Source organism: Dermacentor andersoni, chromosome 7 (assembly GCF_023375885.2).
Source record: "Dermacentor andersoni chromosome 7, qqDerAnde1_hic_scaffold, whole genome shotgun sequence".
Taxonomy (NCBI): domain Eukaryota; kingdom Metazoa; phylum Arthropoda; class Arachnida; order Ixodida; family Ixodidae; genus Dermacentor; species Dermacentor andersoni.
This window is the reverse complement of record NC_092820.1, coordinates 158,234,836-158,253,921: the sequence shown is the minus strand read 5'-3', so window position 1 is coordinate 158,253,921 and position 19,086 is coordinate 158,234,836. Positions and strand designations below refer to the sequence as shown.

Here is a 19,086-nt window from a genome sequence, read left to right as displayed (position 1 = left end):
GTATCCGTGAGTCGTGAGGCTCATAACTGCTGTTTACAGCCTAACTGAGTCAGAGGAATCGAATAACCAATGGAGTCTGACAAATATTTTTTCTGCGACCGTCTTAGTCCCTGGGTTCAAATCCGGCATCAGAGGGAGTCGAATCAGAAGTCGGACTGAGACAGTCCGACTGTTTTTAGCGGGAAAAAAGAAATGTCAGCGACGCCGTCGAAGCGAGGATGATGATAAATAAATTTTAATGAAAATGAGCAGACGAAAGTTTTGGTCGTCCCCATGTGTGTGCCTTCCTCAGTCAAGGATTCCATGGTCTTCGCCTGGCTCGCAGGACTCTCCCACCCCCGCACCCGAGGCTAAGTCGAGCGGAGGCGGTAGTACTGATACAGCTCCAGATCGGATCGCTACCGAGCCCGAGACTGATGAATCGCATGTACCCCAAGACATATCCGACCGATGGGTGCAGAGTCTGCCGGAGGGAGACCGTAGACTACACACACATCTTGTTTGGACTGCGTTAAAAATCCAGAAGATGCAAAATCAAGAACGCTCCCACCGCGGCTCGAGGCAGCCGCGAAGAGCTACGACCGAGACGAACAGCTCTGGGCCGTCCAGCAGGTCTTCGAGGCGCTCGAAAGGCAGGGACCCAGCGAGCCGGCAACGGCGAGCGGAGACCCGCGCCGAGTAACGGCGACTTCGTAGATGACGTAGGCCCTCGTTGGGGCGCGCGAGCGCCCAACTGCAGGCATAGATAAAGTTCACTCCAATCCAATCCAATCGCCGCGGTCTGGCCTTGTCCATCTGTCGGGACTGGTCCTCAGGACTAGAGCTGGTCAGCTGGTTCTGCCACTGCTCCGCGGCTGGTTGGGAAATGGGTTGTGTGTATGTGTCGTGCTCGCATTCCCATAGTAGTGTGTGTTGGGATCTTGACAGTTCTTAAATCTGAAATCGTAGTTGGTTAAATATATAGCGTGAAGTAACGTACCATGCGTGTTTGTAGTTGTCCAAGTGTGACAGCGTCTCTTCTGGACAGGTTGGCGTGTGGGAGAGGGTAGTTTCCAAAAAAGACTTTCTCTTTTGTGTACAACAGATCAGTGACATGTTGTACTAATAATGTTTTTTACCTGACCAGACGGTGTTCCGACGAAATATCACATTCGCACATTAGTTGTGCCGTAGAAGAGTGGAGGCGGCCCGAATAGCACCAGCGAATACAAAAGAGGTGGCATGGAATGTGGTAGCTTCAATACAGCGTCGAGCCTTCGCTCATGGGCTCAACGGTAATGGCCATCGTAATGACATATAGCTACAAACTCATTCCAGACATAAGTTACGCGGAGTAGGGAGACTTGACCGGGGCACTTCATCAGCGATCGCATGACGTCACCAATGGACGTACGGACGAGGATGCTTCGATCCTTGGGACCTGGTTTATGAGTAAATTTTATTCAGCTGCAGGCAAGGCATGGCAACCTGTTCTAGAAAATTTATCAACGTTCGCTCCGAATCGGCCCAGGAATATTGTTGCGAACATGAGCTCACACTAGTTTGACTCTGCACTATATGGACAACTCGAACAGCTGCGAGACGGTCATACAATATCCGCGGATAATTAGAAAAAAATTAGAGTTCCTGGAAATCTTGTTCATTCGTCAGATGAGCCCAGCGGGACTAGGGAGGCGTTCACGGTCTGCAGACGGCGCCCATGTAGACGACGGAGTGGTTGTAGTGGTGCAGCAGCACGTACAGAAACGGCCTGTTGGCACGGAACGCGATCGTGGAGGCATCGAGCGGGTTCGGCGGCCGGGTCACTTCGCCCACCCCTTCTTCGGTGGTGTCGAACAGCGCCTCGTGGATGAAGTTGTCGACGCAGAGGCCCGTGCGTGCGCCCGTCATGCGGCTCAGGTCGACGATGTGGTCGTCGAACAGGTTGGTGATGCCGAGCGCCTTCAGCGCCGGCACCATCTCGTACGACTTCTGCAGCCGGAAGCGCGGAATCCACACGGCCATCGACGTCACCGGTTTGAGGTCCTTGAGCAGGCGGCGCACGGTGCTGTAGTTGAGCGCGGCCACCAGCTTGCCCAGCGGAACGTGCCGGTCGGGCAGGATCAGGAGCAGGCTCAGCGAGCGGCAGACGTAGGACAGTTCGAGCGCCTCGCACGGGATGTGCGTGCTGCGGCAGTAGAGAGCCGTGCGACACGACTCCATCGTGTCCACTTGTGCCTGCGCGGTGCGAAGAAACTTTGTAGGGCGGCCCCGCAGAACGACGGACCCTTTTTCGCGGAGCAGTTTGCTGTAGAGGCACGAGATGGCGCTTTCGGCGACGCGCCGTGTGATGCCTCGGCGAAAGCGCGCGGAATGCGATCAGCTGTCGGGAATGCAACTGGGTTTTCGGTAACGCACTGTTCTCTACTCATGCTGCAAAATGTGGAGCGCTAAAGGGAAGACATGTACAGTAGCTGGCTGCAACAACAATATTACCGATGATTACGATACTTCCTAATGCGAAATTTGATCGCAGCTGTTAACGTGTTTTCGTATTGCGATATGTTTGCTAGCGCGGACAATCTGGCTCGTGCGGCACATTGCAAACGGAGCGAAGTGTGGCGCGACTTCCTCGCTAATCGGGAGATCGCGAATGGCAGCGCGTGGGTGACGCGTGGGCTTGATTCACAGCAGGCGCCGCAGACAGACCTCCGCTCAGGCAGCGCTTTGTTTCCGTATAGGGTATCGGCGGACGCGCTCGCCGCATGCCATCGGTGAACAGACGATGGCGCGCTACTCTCGCGCCATCTCGTAGCGGTCGTCGCCGCAAAGCCCGTCTTGCGCGGCACTAAGTTTTTCTTATCACGCTTTCCTCATACCCTCCTCCTCCGTTTTCCTCCTCTAGAGCCATAGCTGAGCTCATTTAGGCTTCGCTATCGCCGCCTTTCATCCCCCGCTGCGCTCCGCGTTCGCTCTTTCATCCTTCGCTGTGTTCGTACGCTCGGTTACGCCGAGGGACGCCGACGCTAAACGCAGGAATGGGTGCTTAAGAGCTAGGCTCTAATAGTGATTGCCCTAGGAACGAGTGAATCTATGTGACCAAGCCCTCGGACAGCTGCTACATAAGTACTCTGTGTTTCCGGCCCTTCGCGATGCACGGCTTTCCTTGAGGATGAAAAAATTCACTCATCTATCAGCGTTGTATCGCTGACCTTCAAGGAAAGGACATCAACTCCGGAACGTCGGCGAAAGTTCGTAGCGCTCGTTACACAGCTAGTGACAAAGGGAGTAGCGCCGCTTCCTGGCATAGTAAATTTCTAGCACCTTATCTACACATTCATCCCCACTCACTCACGAACTTACGCCAACTGTGTCGCCAACGTGTCAAGAATAAATGAATGAACGCACGCTTGAATAAATGCGTCGAAGCATGGCTGACGGTGACTACGCCTATACAGCACACGAATGTACGACGCTTGCCCTACGGTTCATAGGGCAAGCGAGTGACTAGCGATAATGCGTATTTGCTACAAGCTATTACAAAGTACAGAACATGTACGTTCCAAGCCTTATGCGCTGCAAGAGAACGCCTATCGCAACTGAGCCCACCGCGAACGATTAGGCAGAAAAACAGTCAGATAGTGACCGCACCGAGGAACGTTACTGAGTCAGAAACGTGACAAGACGCTGCTTCAAAGTGTTTGCCGAAAAAAGGACGATGAGAAACACGCTGATCATGATTTAATTCACATGCGGAAAGTTTGGGAAGCTTGGTATACATATCTAACCCCGCTTTTAGTACAAGCGCCGTATACTCTGCGCAGTTTTAACAAGGCATAATGCTTCGAAAGCGCTTACACGTTTTCTGAAGCTATAGGGTCAAAGCTTTATGTTGTCCACCCAGTCATCGTCTACGATATCCGCCGAAACAGAGGTTTCCTGAGCCGCACCAGTGCCATGCCATCCACGGAGACAACGCAGGCAGCTGAGGCAAGCAATGGACGCGTCACCACGTGATCAAACATGGCGGCGCCCAGGGAACTGCTGTGAAAGGGATCTATTCGTCCACCTCACAAGTCGTTTGCGGCCCTCTTGAAGCTGAAGGACTCCTTAGCCAAAAGAAAGGCCGAATGCCGCTCCAGACGTGTTCATCCACGCCGCGTCGTCTGCTCACCGCCACAGTAATTTGCGCAAAGGTATGCGCAAAGGTATTGACACGTCACCTATCACTGTAACGTATCATGTATGCCTAGCACAAGTAAAACTCTAATACTACCAATAACGAGACAGTTGCGCCGGGAACTATATTCCGCTTCACAAAAATATTACCTGTGTACGCCTCGCACCTTCGGCAGTGCTGCACACGACTTGTGAGATGGAGAATAGAATACCGGGCATAATTTGTTTAGGTTGCTTCGAACGCACGCCGATCTTGGGCCTGTATGCCTGTAACGCGTCTGCATTGCAGAGGACAACAAAAGTGTCGGCCAACCGTCTCCCTGTTGTTGACGTAGAAAGGCGCCTTGATGGGTCCGTAGAAGGGCTCGCTCCAGACACCCCGAAAGTAGATGGCGCTGACCAGCAAGAGTCGAGTGCTCGCCGTCACGTCGCCTTCTCGCATCAGTTGCGTCAGGTTGCCCTCGGTTGCCTGCATGGAGGCACGCTTGGCGCTTTTACTTCACAAAGTTTCATCTCTACAATCACTAGAGCTCGAGCGAGTATAGACAGTAGAAGAGAATGGAGCCTTACGAATGTAATGCTTTCAAAGTTTAGGCGCAGTGTGTTGTGCCATAGCTGAGCTCAGTTAGTCGCAGTAAAACCAATTCTGCGTGGCTCTTGGACGGGCCCGTTCCAAAGTTATAAAGTCATGCATGTGTGGCGCAAGTCACCTGGGCGGCCCAAGCGTTGATCTCCTGGGCGGCCGCCTGCGGGTTGTCCTTGAAGTTGAGCCGGCCCAGGTCGCACGAGAAGGTCTCCACCAGCGTCTCCCTGAACTCTGGCAGCACCGGTATTTCCTTGGACACGTATATCCTGCTGCCCAGCGACACCTGCGTCCAGGAGGACACACCGCGAGAAGAAAGTGAAGCGCGGTGTCTTCGTCCCCGCGCACGGCTGAGGCGCGCACCTTTGTGTTGGGCATGGCGCCGTTAAGCATGGACAGTATCCTCTCGCAGGTGCGGTACATGTTGTTGGAGTCGACGGCGCCCAGGGCGTGCACCACCTGCGCGGTGGTGGCGTCGCCGCTGCCCACGATGGCCATTCCCAGGGCGACGGCCACGCCGAACGGCGACAGGCACACGTTGGCATCCTGGGACTCCTGCAGCGCGTACGACACCAGCTTCAGCCCGAAGTCGGTCAGGGTGCAGAAGGGCCGCCCCGTCGTCGGTGTGCCCGGCGTCGCGGGCGACGCGGTGCTCAGCTGGGTCCGCATTGGGCTCGCACTGCCGGCCGACGCCATCGCCTGTGCGGCCGCGATGTCGATGGCCCGGCGGCTGACCGAGAGGCTCGCGGGAATCATTTCGTGCCATTCTTTCTTTCCTCTGTTTTCCAGACTGCGTGCACCCCGCCCAATACTTCTCCCACCTTCGCATTCCTATCAGGCATCCATTCGGGGCTTCAACGTCGATGAGGATCGCCTGGCCTTCCACCTTGAAAGGCTTAGACTATGCGCGTGCGCAGTTGTATTTGTTGCATTTTGACTCGCTGAACATATTGTTTTGCGGCCGTGACGATGGTGACGACCAACTGAACGAATTTTTGCGGCGGGTGACAGGAAAGCATCGTCGGCGGCGGTTGTGGAAACGAATCACATGACTTAAAATTGACTCCTATTTCTATTGCAAATTCGATCTTACCCAACGAACGAGCAGTGGGAGGCGTTGCTGACCAGTTCGGCATTGGACGGCCGGCGAAAGCTGATCGCCGGAGCCGGAAGTGCTGCCACCGCTGCATGGTGTCCTGGACTGAAGGCTCCACCCAGCCTCGGGATCTTTCTCCTTCCCGCGTCCGATCGAAATAAAGTTGTCTCTCTCGCTCTCTCTCTCTCTCTTTCATGTCGCATGCGACGGATACAGTTTTATAAGGCATGCCCCTGTTTTCCTAAACAAATCTACAACCTCCGCGTAAAACGCGTCTCGCCAGTGGCGGATTTATTATTTATCCAATGGGCAGTATAGCAACCTTCTTTAAAGTGAGGGTTCCTTTGGCTTTTACTGACTGTTTGTGTGGACGGCATTACGGCGCCTCAAACTTGGCCGCGATCTTAGAGACAATGTATAATTAAAGGTGGTGACGTATGCGTGGTGGACCAATTCTGATACCGGAGAACAATGTGTGACCGCGTAAAGGATCTTAATGGGCTTTGTAACGTGGGTATAGGGCCGTGGAGGCAGTTCAACGTCGCAGCGCCCCACACGCTTCATGAGAATGACAAGTATAGCTATAACCTATAAGTGTCTATACGAACCACGTGACGGATCGTCTATGCGATACTCGAGCGCAAGTTATGTTCAGGACAACATTCATTTGGGCTAGATGGTTCATACTTGAACTAGGAAAGAACAGCATTAACTAAAACAATCACGAGCGGGAGAATGACACAGGACAAGCGCGAACTTAATCTATTCACTGAAATATCAGCAAATATAAGGAAAATCACAGACATGCGCACAAGGACCACAATGCATCATCTGCCAAGCCGTTCAAGCTATGACATTTCGCTCTAAGAGAGGGTCACAGAAGTATCACTAACGCAAGTTTTTTTTTTTTTTTTTCTCTATCTTCTCTATATGGAATGCTTCCAAAACCTCACGTGCCTTTATAACTCTGCTTCGGGTATCGGGAACAGACGACTGGGACGCCGTGTCTGTTCGCCACCTTTTTCACATTGTGAGCGATCCTATATGCATACGGAACCACTTCCGGCTTCGCAGCTTGTTTTTCTTGTGCGCGCGGTTTCTTGACCGTGGCACCTTTGATTTTCTGCTAGAGCGGTTCAGCCACTGCTGTGATGACCGTGCATGGGAACCCGGCCGAAACCAACCTATGAACTTGCTTGTCATAGCTCGCACGCATGGCATGGCGACACGATTTCACAAGGGCAGGCTCAAGACAAAGTTTAGCAATGGATCGTTTTACAGTTTTTGAATGAGCCGACGCATAAGGAAACAGCTCCTTTTGTTCTCGAGGCGCGTACTGCATGCCAACATGCATGCTCTTCGCCCAAGGTAAATGTCCAAAAACTACAGGTGCCCACGCAAGGGTATAGTTCATGTGTCAATACCAACATCCGCTGTCTGGGACAGTACCTACACGGATCTCGTCGTATCAATCTCTTCTCTACTTTTTTTTTTTTTTTAAGCAATAAGACTCTTTACGGAACCACCGAAACGAGGCTAGATAGCTTCGCATAGCATCGATTCCTACAGTCCTTATGGAATCCGCAAGTTGTGTCAAAATGTTTATCGAATAAAAGTGTGTGGAACTTTGCTGACGCTAGGCAAAATACGTGCATAAATTTTGTACATTCAAATTTTCAGCCATGCGTTCGAGAATATACTCGTCACGTGACTGCGAATGTGGTCATCTGCAGTACATAACGCGCTGCTCGTGTTTTATGTAGTTATGTACAAGTCGCAGCCATTTCATAGCAACTATGGGGCTATGACGTCGACACTGCACGACGGCCATGCCGTGTACTGACGTTGTACCTCCAAGTTAACGTGCCTACACGTCATTTGCAGCGAGGAACACAGACTCGCAATTATTTTTTTTCCTCTTCCACTTTCCTATCAGCAGTGGAGCAAGCTACAAGACTTGCATTTTAGGCCCACCTGTTTGCCTTGCCTCAAATAAATTTGCTTGACATGTTTGTAGGCGTGATGTACGCGGAAGACACTGCCTTGCACGGTCGCTATCTCACCTGAGGTGGCGCCGGCAGTTGGCTCTTGCCTGGAGGCGACCTCGTAGTTTGTTGCTGCGATTTGCATTTCAGCTCACAATGGCTAGGGAGTCTCAGACTCTCGTACCATGGTGCCCTATAGCCAGGGTGTGGCACACCGGTCACGAGTACCCCCCCTGGTTTCTCTGTCGGTATAAGGTCTGCCCAGACCCATGCCTCCCTCGACAAATCCACCCCAGCTGCAGAACACAATTACTAGAGCTCAATGAAGTTCTCACTCACTCACTCTGACTACACCACTCTCTCCTATTGTCGCCACTGTATACGCTGATGGCTGCGTCTAATCGCGGAGGCAACCGCGCGTCACTCATTCCTCCAGAAACCTACGAGCGAGTTCACGGCCGTAAGCGCCCGCACAACTCGCTGTTGAAGACCTTGTGGATAGCGCTGCCTCGGTGACAAAGCGACACCGCCAGACGTGAGAGAAAGCAATAGAAGAAAAGGCAGGGATGTCAATTGGACGAGCGTTAGGTCTGCTACCCTATACTGGGGTTAATCGGAAGGGGAATAGAATTGTGAAAGAGGGGGACAGTGAACAATGTGTGCATGCGGGCGGATGCACAGGGCTATGCAAACGGTCACTCGATGCACTTAACAAAATACACCACTGCGCGAACAGCTATTGGCGCCACCGAAAGATGTGGCCACGGCCCGAGTATCCTTGACTCAGAAAAATGGTCTCCAGTCCAGCCGGGCTAAGTTGTTCCGGAGCGAGAGGCGTTGGACGTCGTACCGAGGCCTCAGGTACACAGCTGATGCTCAAAAGTTACCTTGCACCTGGAGTAGTCGCACGTCAGGCTCTGGGTCATCCCACTACAGTAGGAGTCGGACGAAACACTGACAAAAATCTTCCCGTATCTTTTTTGCCGTTGAAGAAAAACGTTTTCTTTCTCTCTCTCTCTCTCTCCAAAACGGACCACAGCGATACAGTGCAAAATACAGACACGCGCATCCTAAGAAGCTCTGTCGCCGCCGAGGCGCCCGAGGAAGATGTAGTAGAGCACCCACAGCGCGTCCGACGCCGCCGTGGGCAGCAGGGCCAGCGTGCTCAGGAACAGCGGCCACAGGCCGCGGTCGCTCACGTAGAGGGCGCGTGGCCGCCGGGAGCCCAGCGCGTGCTCGACGTGGCCGAACAGCGGGCTGTCGTCGAGTCGACCCGGAGACAGCGCGCCCTGCTTCGACCGGCAGCCGCGCGCGAAGCCCGCCAGGTGGGGCCCGTGAGCGAGACGCTGCTCCTCGTCCATGGAGTCCCACATGGCCTGCGTGCGGAAGAGACTGTTATAGGGAAAGGGATCTATAGGAGATCAGGGGAGGTGGACTAGAGGCAGTTCTGGTTATTGCGCTGTAACTTGTACAACCTTAAAAGGTGTAAGCGCGCGAGTCGTAAACCCTATTTGCACCCTTATTCACTTTTAAGGGTGTAAATTGTTTAACGGTGTATCATGAAAAAGACACGAGAACCACGTGGAGAAACAACAACTGGGCAGGAAAGGGCGTGTCATAGCTCTGAGAAAGAAACGAGACATTTGCATCGGCGATTCGTCGGCCTGTGGCCCTGCGCAGCAATGAATGACAATTTTTCGCGTGCATACACTCTTAAAACGGTTGCACCCTTTGGGGTGTATATTTGTCCCGCGATAATAATCGTCATCTGCTTTGCTTGCATTTCCTTTCTTGAAAACTAAGCGCTCGCTACTTTCCTGTCGATAATGCTATGTCACGCTGATAATGCTCAAGCCGTTAGTGACTTGGAAGTACCGGGCTCGCAGCGTTAAAGAAAGGAAACGCGGTGAAGTCAGATGACGATTATCGTTGTGGGACAAGATATAAGCCCCAAAGGGGGTAAATTTTTTAAGAGTGCACGCCATAGCAAGTTCCAATGCTTTCTTTATTAGTCCGATTTCGATGCGCAAATGTGTTTGGGCACGTCGGCACACCTCCCACGTCTTCTCTGAATAAACCTACATTGCGAGTGACGCTCTTTCCTGTCCGGTTCTCTTCTCGTGGTTTCACGCGCCTGTCTCCTTCTGACGTGTACCCCAGCCCAGCCAATCAGAACTTCAGCAGCAGACGAAATGGACATGTTCACTAGGTGCACACTTACAGAATGACCCCCCCCCCCCCCCCCGCCACCCCAGGTGCCACCACGAGCATTGTTGGCATTGTACGCGATTCGGCCGTATTGTCAAATTCGCCATCGTGTAAGCTGAGATAGGCTCAAAACGCCGTCTCGACGGAATTTGACAACATAGCGGAACCACCCTCGGCTCGTCGATCCGCGGCGTACGCATACTCTTCAGCAGGGAAGTTTGGGCGTGTTGGAAGTTCATTCGTAAACTGGGATACATAGCGCAAGAACGACACAAGGACGAAGCAAGAACACGTGACGAGCGCTAACTTTCAACAATTGACTTATTGCAGCTGGTAAGCATGTAGATACTCACGGGGAAGCCACTGCAATAGAAGCATAGTAGTCACATGACTGCTTTTCCTTTTCTTCTCTCCCTTCAGTATGTCTATTGCAGTGGCTTCCCGTGAGTATATATATATATGCTTACCAGCTGCAATAAGTCAATTGTTGAAAGTTGGCGCTCGACCCGTGTTCTTGCTTCGTCCTTGTGTCGTTCTTGCGCTATGCACCCCAGTTTACGAGTGCGCACACTCGCCTTGTTTTCGTCGGCCTGGTGGTCCATGAGCGCCGTGTGCTTGACCAGGTCACCGGGCCGGACGACGCTCGCGTGCGCTCCGTGCCGGGCCAGCTCGAGGCGCAAACAGCGGCTAAATGACTCGACGGCAGCCTTGCTGACGTAGTAGGCGGCCATGCAGGGGAAGCTGGGCGCCGCCGACACCACGGTGCTCAGGCTCACCACGCGACCTGTACGCGAAAAGAGGGATTGAGAATGTTTCGATTCATTTCGTTTTTATTTTCCTTTTTAGAGCGCATTCTTAGGTGGCCGTTCCTGCGTCGGCGTCGTCCCGTGGCGTCCTCGTAAACGAGCGCAGAGAATGATGAAAGACGGCGATAGCGAAGAGAGCGCGAGCAGGAGGGTGCAGCGGAACCATGAGGCGGAAAGCGGAGGAGGAGGGTATGGCGATAGCGTGAAAGGAAAAGCGTAGTACCGTGCAGTATACGGGCTTTGCGGCGGCGATGGTTACGAGATGGCACCAGAGTAGCGCGCGTCGTCTGTAAACCGATGACGCTACCGATGCCATAAAAATTATGGGTTTAACGTGCCAAAACCACTTTCTGATTATGAGGCACGCCGTAGAGGAGGACTCCGGAAATTTCGACCACCTGGGGATCTTTAACGTGCTACCGATGCCATAGATAGAAGCAAAGCGCTGCATGAGCGGAGGTCTGTCATGCGCGACGGCTGCTGTGAATCACGCCCACGCCTTGGTCACGCGCTGCCTCTCGCGATTTCCCGACTATCGAGGCAGTCGCGCCACACTTCGCTCCGTTTGCAACGTGTCGCACGCGACAGATTGTCCGCGCCAGCCAATATATCGCGAAATGAAAGTGCAGATATACAGCCGCGCTCAAATTTCGCATCGGGGAGTATCGTAGTCGTCGGTGACTTTTTCATTGCGATAGCAATAATGCGAACACTCGAGGCGCTCTCTAGCCGTCGCCGCGCTGTCGCTACTTGGCGCATACTCCACCCGTGCATCGTTTGTTTGAGACGCAACGTTTGAGAGCGAAGGGCGATCGCGCATGCTAGCGCAAGCTGGGTCGGAAGACTGGCGGCAACGCCACATGACCTGCCGAGTGCTGGAGGTGCGGCACAGTTGAACTGGTGAAGGGAACGGCAGCGCTGAAAGCTCGCTTTGCGACAAGCGCGCGCATTTCCCGTTGAAACTGCCGGCGCTCCTCAGCGCGCGCGCCGCAGCGCTGTGACTCGTGGTCATAGAGTGCACCTTCTTTTTATGTACGTTTCTGGGTGCGTGAAAAGCCGCTCGTTTAGTTTGGAAGCGACTGTTTACTATATATACTTTGTTTCCCACAAGACTACCAGTCTCATCACTTCGTGTAATAGTTCACTATACTCTGCTAGTGCTTCTCCTTTCGCGGGCGAAACTGCGGCTTATTACAACCTCCTCCGGAATCTTGAATTTCCTTCCACCGTGTACTTACTATACGCACAGTAGTACGTCACTGGTCATACGCATGCCGGCCAAACGTATCTGCTTCCCAACGACGAGATTCACTCTACCTCGAGGTTTTGTGGGGATGCGCGACTCTCACGAGTCTCCTGATATGCAGTTTTTCCCGCATAGCTCGCGTCTCCTGTAATCCGGCTTCTCCGCGTAGCTAAGTGCCGGCTGCGGTCATTTGGTTGCAGCGCATCACGAGAGCTGGCGCGATGGGTGGATGGATGTTATGAGCATCCCTTTCGGAACGGGGCGGTGGGTTGCGCTACCAAGCTATTCCTATTATACTGCCTAATGTCCTACCTAGGTTAAACAATAAAAAAGAAGAAAAAGAAAACACTATGAACTACCACACCCTAATTTTGTGATCCCCTATTGCAAAATGTGCTTTTGTACGTCTCCGTTTTTTGTCGTTTACTTTTCTTCCGCCAATCCTCCAATCGCTTCTTAGTAGTGCATATTGCGGACGTGTTTACTTTTCCACTGCTCTCGCTGAACCCAAGGGCTTCAAGGAGGCCAGTGGTGCCTAAATCGACCGCTGGGTAGACGTCTTCACATTCTAATAAAACATGCTCCATAGTTTCCCTAGCTTTACCGCAGCAAGCACATGCTTCTTCCTTCTTATATCTCACTTTATAGGTGCGCGTTCTAAGGCATCCCGATCTCGCTTCGAAAAGTAATGAGCTTCCCTTTGAGTTATCATAAATTGTTTCTTTCCTGATTTCGTTTTTTCCTCTTCAGTAGTTACTCATGGCAGGCTTCTTTTCCATTGCCGCCACCCATGAGATTATTTCAGCCTATCTGACTTTCCGCTTGACCTTCTTTGTTGCTGTGTTGCCCACCTCACAGGCCGCATACTTGCTAGTAAGCTTCGTAGTTCTTTTCCTCCACTGTGTATCAATGTTTTTCCTGTACAGATACCTGAACACTGTTGCGCTGCTAACGCCACCTAACGGCGGGTTAGTCGGGCGACTACGGGTCGGCTAGCGGCGCGGACGTTCTGCGCGTGCGCCGATCCACGCTTCCGCGAGACCGTCTCGCGAAACCTCGTTCGAACGCGCCACCGTTCACGTGACCGTACGCGCGAACGACCAAGCATTTGTGTCCAGCATGGGGCAAACACATTCGCTCGCGATCCGGTCGCGGTGAGTTGGACTTCCTCGATTTGTCGCGCGCCCATCGGCACTTTTTGTGGATAGCAATTCGGCTAGCAGGCATTAGTGTATGAAAGGCACTATAAATGCCCTTGCACTACTGTGACGTCGTTCCTTTGTCCCAAGAGCACGGGTGAGGCCCCCCGCAATTTCATTGCGAAAACGCGGCCACGTGTCGAACCTTTGCTCCGTCGGATGAAGGGCAGGCAGGCCTTGGTGAGCCGTAGGGTGCCCAACAGGTTGACGGCCATGGTGCGCTCCACTTGCTCCGGTGTCATCCACTCGAACTCGCCGAGCACGCACACTCCGGCGTTGTTCACCAGTCCCCACAGGCCTGCATGCGGTGAGCCACGTGATCGTTTATAGCGCGCTGAGTGCAGAACACCCGCACTTGTCACGCACGTGTCATAAGCCACGGTTCAGAGTAAACAGACGGGCGTCATATGGCCTTCTAAATGGAGGTGATTACGGCGGAATAACGCGAAACAATATGAAGGAAAGGCTCGGCAGGAAAGAGAGTCACTCGCTCTTGCTGTAATAACCTGTTGCAGTAATAAGTTGCCCTTCCAAAATGCAACAAGAGTCACTTTTACCACAAGGACAAGCTTGAGAAGTCATCAGAAGAAACGCAAAATCCAAGCGCGGTTGGCGCCTCTGCTCCCGCACCACCTCACCGTGACGTCATGGATACTGGCGTCGCCTAGTTTTTTTTTTCTTTTTTCGTCCATAAGTATGGACTCCATTCTATAATATAACAGGGCCAAATAACGAACTTATCAAGCATGAACAACTTTTGCTCTGCCACAAGTGTGTAAATAATAAATACGGAGAATACGCTATACGAAAGACCGGCGAATTCCTGAGCATATATAGTGTACGTGCGTGCGTTTGTATATGGGGGGGGGGGGGTGTAGTCGACTGTGCAATAGCAAAGCCACCGTGTACATGGTTGGTGCCGAAGCCAAACTGGTCGACGGCCGATGTTTGGCACAATTTTGGGGGGGAGTTGACACTGCCAATTTTTCCGAGCAGCCATGCATCGGCAATAGGCGGGCCACGTTCGCTGGCCGACCATACGCTGATGCAGAATTGGTCAGAGAACGGCGTGCAATTAAGAATGTCACACAATATATTTTTTCAGGTCATAGCTACAACGGGCCGATATATTCCAGCTTTGCAGGTATGCGAAGTTGAAATGCGTGACATGGCAAATTCTTGACACTGAAGTAGCGAGCCCAAAGTTTTCAAAGAAGGAACGCAAGCAAGGCAAACGATGATCGTTGCCATGGGACAAGATGCACCGTGAAGTATTTAAAATGATCTTTTTGGGGGGGGAAGGGGGGGGGGGACGTGCTTACATAATAATGGGCCAACCCCAGGTCTCCCCAGAATTCGTTAGCGTTTTCGACGGCTTCACCTCGTCTCCTATTTTAAAGCGAATAGTTATGTCTGACTATACCGTGAAAAGGTCGACAAAGTCCGGGGCACTATGCCATGCGCTTTGTTTTTGCACGCGGTACCTTGCCTATAAAGGAGCGCTGGCGACAGCCCTTCTCCTCAAGTAGTAAAAGTAAACGTATTTGATATGCAGTGAAACGTGATAGATCCAGGAGGCTAGGTGACTAGTCGCCGCCCAGCTGGGGGAGCCAATCATCATCATCATCATCATCATCATCTCTCTCGCCGCCGCCCGCCCCGTCTGGTGGTAGCAACAGAGGGATAAGGCACCAGGAGAGGAGACCTGCGCTGTTCTCCACATAATTACGCCGTGAAACAACGAACGCTACCTAAATAACCCCACTGCAACGAATGCGTTACAAGGGTGATGCGTGGCCGAACTTAAGCGCATCGAAACTTGGAGCGCAGCAATAAACACGGGACCTCGTCTTCCGTTGCGCTCTAAGTTTCGGTGTACAGTATAATGCATTACCAAATCGCCCACGTCTATCCATCATATCCCGAGTCTGAGATTTTCTGGGTTAATTATGAGCTTTGGAGATAATCACTGAGCAATCGTCTTCCTCCACGCGCAATTTCCTCGATGTCTTAGAGGGCTCTTCACCAGCAACCACCGGGAATTTGGTTACTGCACTACAATTTATAAAGCGCCGTCTTTGAACCGTTTTGCTGCAACCTTCTTTGTTCTCCTTTTTTTTTTTTCAAATTGGTTCAGTATACAGGTGATAATAAATATACTGAGATGTCGCGAGACCGTGCTGCAAGGAGGCAACCTTCACTTAGGCACTCTCTCCCTCTGCCTCGCAAGTTTCTGCAAGCAACAATCCGCGTCATCTTTATACGTCGCGAGCCCCGCTTCAACTGAACGTGTATTTCAAATACTGGAAGTTAGTTAATTCAGTCAATTTTTTTCCGTCTTCCTTTGACTCTGCACGGCACACTTCCGGTTCGTGGTTTCGCGCGTATCTGCGCTTGGAGTTACGGCGCTTTTCTCGATGCTGCTGCTTTGTGGCGCGAAGACGACACTCGGCAAAAAAAAAAAAAAAAAAAAAAAAAAAAAACTGCACACACGCGCAAAGCACTCGAAAGCGTTATACAAGCGTTACGAGCATTTCTTCCAGGCGTCCCGAGGGGAACAAAATGTGGCTTCGAAGTTAAATTTACAGGAAGCTCACAGAGGCCGTTCCGTGGGTCGCATGTTAACGAAGTTTTAATTGGTGTAGTTAATTACACGCATTGAAATGAATAAAACAGAACAGCTTCGCTGGAAATTGGTTTTGCGATTCTGCACGGTCGCACAGCTAAGCTGCGTTCTTTTTTTTTTTTTTTTGTAATCTTTACACAGTCAGGACTGTTTTTTGCGCTCTTGTCTTTAACGTTATTGGTACATTACGGTGCTTTTATGATATTATATTCCTTACGTGTCGTTTTTTGTAGTAGTAGTAGTAGTAGTGGTGGTGGTGGTGGTACATGCGAGTGAAAATACGTAACGAAAAAAAATAGAAATGTTTACGGATTCTGCGCACCCATCGCATGCGCGTGAGCCGTGCAACATATCAACCGAGGTCATCAGTGCTCTGCGGCGATTTTCTGTCTTTTAAATGATCGTTAACTTTGCTTGACGCCTGTGACGTATAACTCGGCGCTGTGGCTATATGACACTGATGCCGAGCACAAGGTCGCCACGGGTCAAAATTATTCAGCGCAGCCCTCCACTGACTACATTTCTCGTATACGTCCCAGTATTGCTTCGGGACGTTGAACGCCGTGGATCAATGATGCGTCTCTTATAACCCACCGTACAGTTTCGCAACATTAAACACCTGAATTTGAACTTATTGGTGCGAAAGCGCTATATGTCCCATGAGGCAGAAAAGCCGGCCCTGTCCGCAACGAGTGGTAACAAAAATCATCGTCGTCAGCGACGTCATCAGCGTCTTGTATGACGTCGCAGTAGTAATACAGGATTAAAGGGCAACTCCGACGATTTTTCGATGTCCACTGACCTTAGTAAAATTTTGAATATGCGTTCTCTTTTGCACTCTGATTATCTGTGGCAAGCAACATGGCTGCAAGTCATTCAGTTTTCCTGAAAATAAATCTTTAAGATTGGTTGCCTTCCTGACTCATGACTTTTTACTGGCCACCCTGCGTTTGTGACGTCAGAGACTACATTGCCACCGTCGCTGAAATCGCCGCTGTCTAATTCGAAAAATCTGTAGCTGCCTGTGTCGTCAGGAGACATCATCAGCTTCGCTTGTTTGGTGTTAGCGCCGCGTGTACTGCGTGTTCAGCACGCGTTCTGCGTGTTTACTAATATTATGGTAGTGTGGGACCTGACGTCATCGAGTCACCGTGACGACAGACGAAGCAGCTACCCGTGTTGGTATCTTGTTTATCGGTTATTTAAGATTATCGATGAATTTCTAAGCAAATTGAACCACCCCACCGGTGACAGGACTGTCAATGCCATTTGAAAATGACAATACCCTAATATGGTTAAAAAACGCCAGAGTTGCCCTTTAAAGTTAGGACGAGTGACGTCACGAGTGAAACTTAAAGTGAAGTAAAGTTATTTAAGGTGTAGTAAAGTAAATGAAGATGAATTAAACTGAATGAAGAGCAATGAAAGTGAATTAAAGTTGGTTAAGGTTGACACAAACTATCGCTAGCTGGATTAAGGTGGAATAAGGTACAACTGTGAAGGACACGTGACTATGTATGACGTGACGTATCATGGACCTAACCAATTGATTAGAGGAGTCACTATAATTTCGCATTCAAATCACGTAAAGATATATACATAAATCACTGTCAGTTTTCCAGACTCGGCTGACCTTTGTCCTGCACCTGTCCCTGGACGAGGGCCCGTTGGACGCTCTGGTCACTGGTGACGTCCAGAGGCAGCACCTGCACCGGACACTCGCCGTCGCACAGCGTCGCCAGGTGTCGGGCGCCCTCGCTGTCGTCATTCAGGCAGCCCGCCAGCACCCGGTAGCCGGCGTCGTGAAGCCTCTGCGCGAGCCGCAGGCCGATGCCGGAGTCGCAGCCGCTCACCAGCACCCGCCGGCCGTCGCCCGCGAGACGTTCGCGGCCGACCGGTAGCCAGCCGAAGACGAAAGACGCCAGACTTACTAGCCACCGTACCAGACAGCTCACCAGCTCGAATACGCGCCGCAGCATGGTCTCCGCCGCCCGACTGGGCCGACTCGCAACCGACTTCGCGGCTTCTGCCGTACGCGTCATAACCGCGCGCGCGCGGGAAGAAACTACGGCCATGCTACGGCCCTGCCGTACGAATGCGAACACGCGGTTCACTTTCCGTAACTCCTAATGCACGCATAGGCGTCTGCTCTGCGAGCGCCGAGGTGCGCCAACGCCACCTAGAGGAAATTCGTTACACGGCTGGCCGGATCGCTCTCGCTCGACGGAAGAAACCGATAGGCGGTCGCTAGCCGATAAGACGTGCCCTTGATAGGGCAGGTTGGAGCCGGCGACCGGATCCGCACGTTAGCGAACAACAACACGCCCTGCGTGACGACGAATGTATAAGGTGTGCGTAAAAAAACGCGGCGCAGCTTCTGCGAGCGCCACTCGTCTTGTTCTTGCGGAGTCCAGAAAGAAAAAAAAAACGCAGCTGTCTGCGCTTTAATGACTTGTTTGCTGGCACGTTGGTTTTGGGGCGATGGTGCACGTCTTGCAGCGCGAATATGCTGGTGAGTGATAACGAAAAAGATGACGCACACACAGGGGCGCTGTACTTTCAACTTTATTTATTTTCGCAAGTGTGCACGATATACTGTACGTATATACAGTGCAGCGAATATATTAAAACAAAAATGGAAGACGTACAGACAAGTATCGCACACATGTGGTCACCACATAACTGCAATCGCGTCTATCGGGAATGTGGAAGAAATCTCATTTCTTTTTCCTGTGAACGCTATGGAAGCCATACTTGCGTATGCGTCCTTTATTTATTTATTATTATTATTGTTATTTAATTTTGCATGCCTCCATACTTTCGTACGTCTACTTATTTGCCGCTCTGTGTGTAATGCAGCAGTTTCGGCCAAAAATGAATGAAACGTGCTTATGCACTGGGTATCACACGGCAAGCGACTGAATGAAGACCTAAATGGCTGGAAACAACCTTGGTGACGTTGTACAGTTATGCTCGTTGAGCCTATCGTTCAAGCAACGGGCAGTTTGTCCGATATAGTGTGCCTTCCCGCAGGATAAGGGAATTGAGTGTACACTACGTTCAAAGCACGTTGCACGAAGGACGAAGCACTTACGATATTGGCTATTACAGAAATTCTTCACCTTTTCTTAGGCGTTCACACGCAATTGGAACATTTCTGGAAGCGTTTAGGGGCGTTA

At 51.6% G+C, this 19,086-nt stretch overlaps 2 protein-coding genes across 2 annotated transcripts; both read right to left on the bottom strand.

Moving 5' to 3' along the window:
* Positions 1–1,419: 1,419 nt before the first annotated feature.
* On the bottom strand, positions 1,420–9,194 carry LOC126533462 (serpin B9-like). Its single transcript, XM_050180632.3, has 4 exons — positions 5,105–9,194; positions 4,869–5,027; positions 4,472–4,627; positions 1,420–2,217 (listed from the first exon to the last, which is right to left on the bottom strand). Exons 1-4 carry the CDS (start codon positions 5,495–5,497, stop codon positions 1,678–1,680), a joined length of 1,248 nt encoding a protein of 415 aa, XP_050036589.1. The 5' UTR covers positions 5,498–9,194; the 3' UTR covers positions 1,420–1,677.
* LOC126533522 (D-beta-hydroxybutyrate dehydrogenase, mitochondrial-like) lies at positions 8,893–18,515 on the bottom strand. The gene is made up of 4 exons (XM_055071897.2): positions 17,541–18,515; positions 13,427–13,579; positions 10,498–10,814; positions 8,893–9,198 (listed from the first exon to the last, which is right to left on the bottom strand). Exons 1-4 carry the CDS (start codon positions 17,980–17,982, stop codon positions 8,893–8,895), a joined length of 1,218 nt encoding a protein of 405 aa, XP_054927872.1. The 5' UTR covers positions 17,983–18,515.
* Positions 18,516–19,086: the final 571 nt, after the last annotated feature.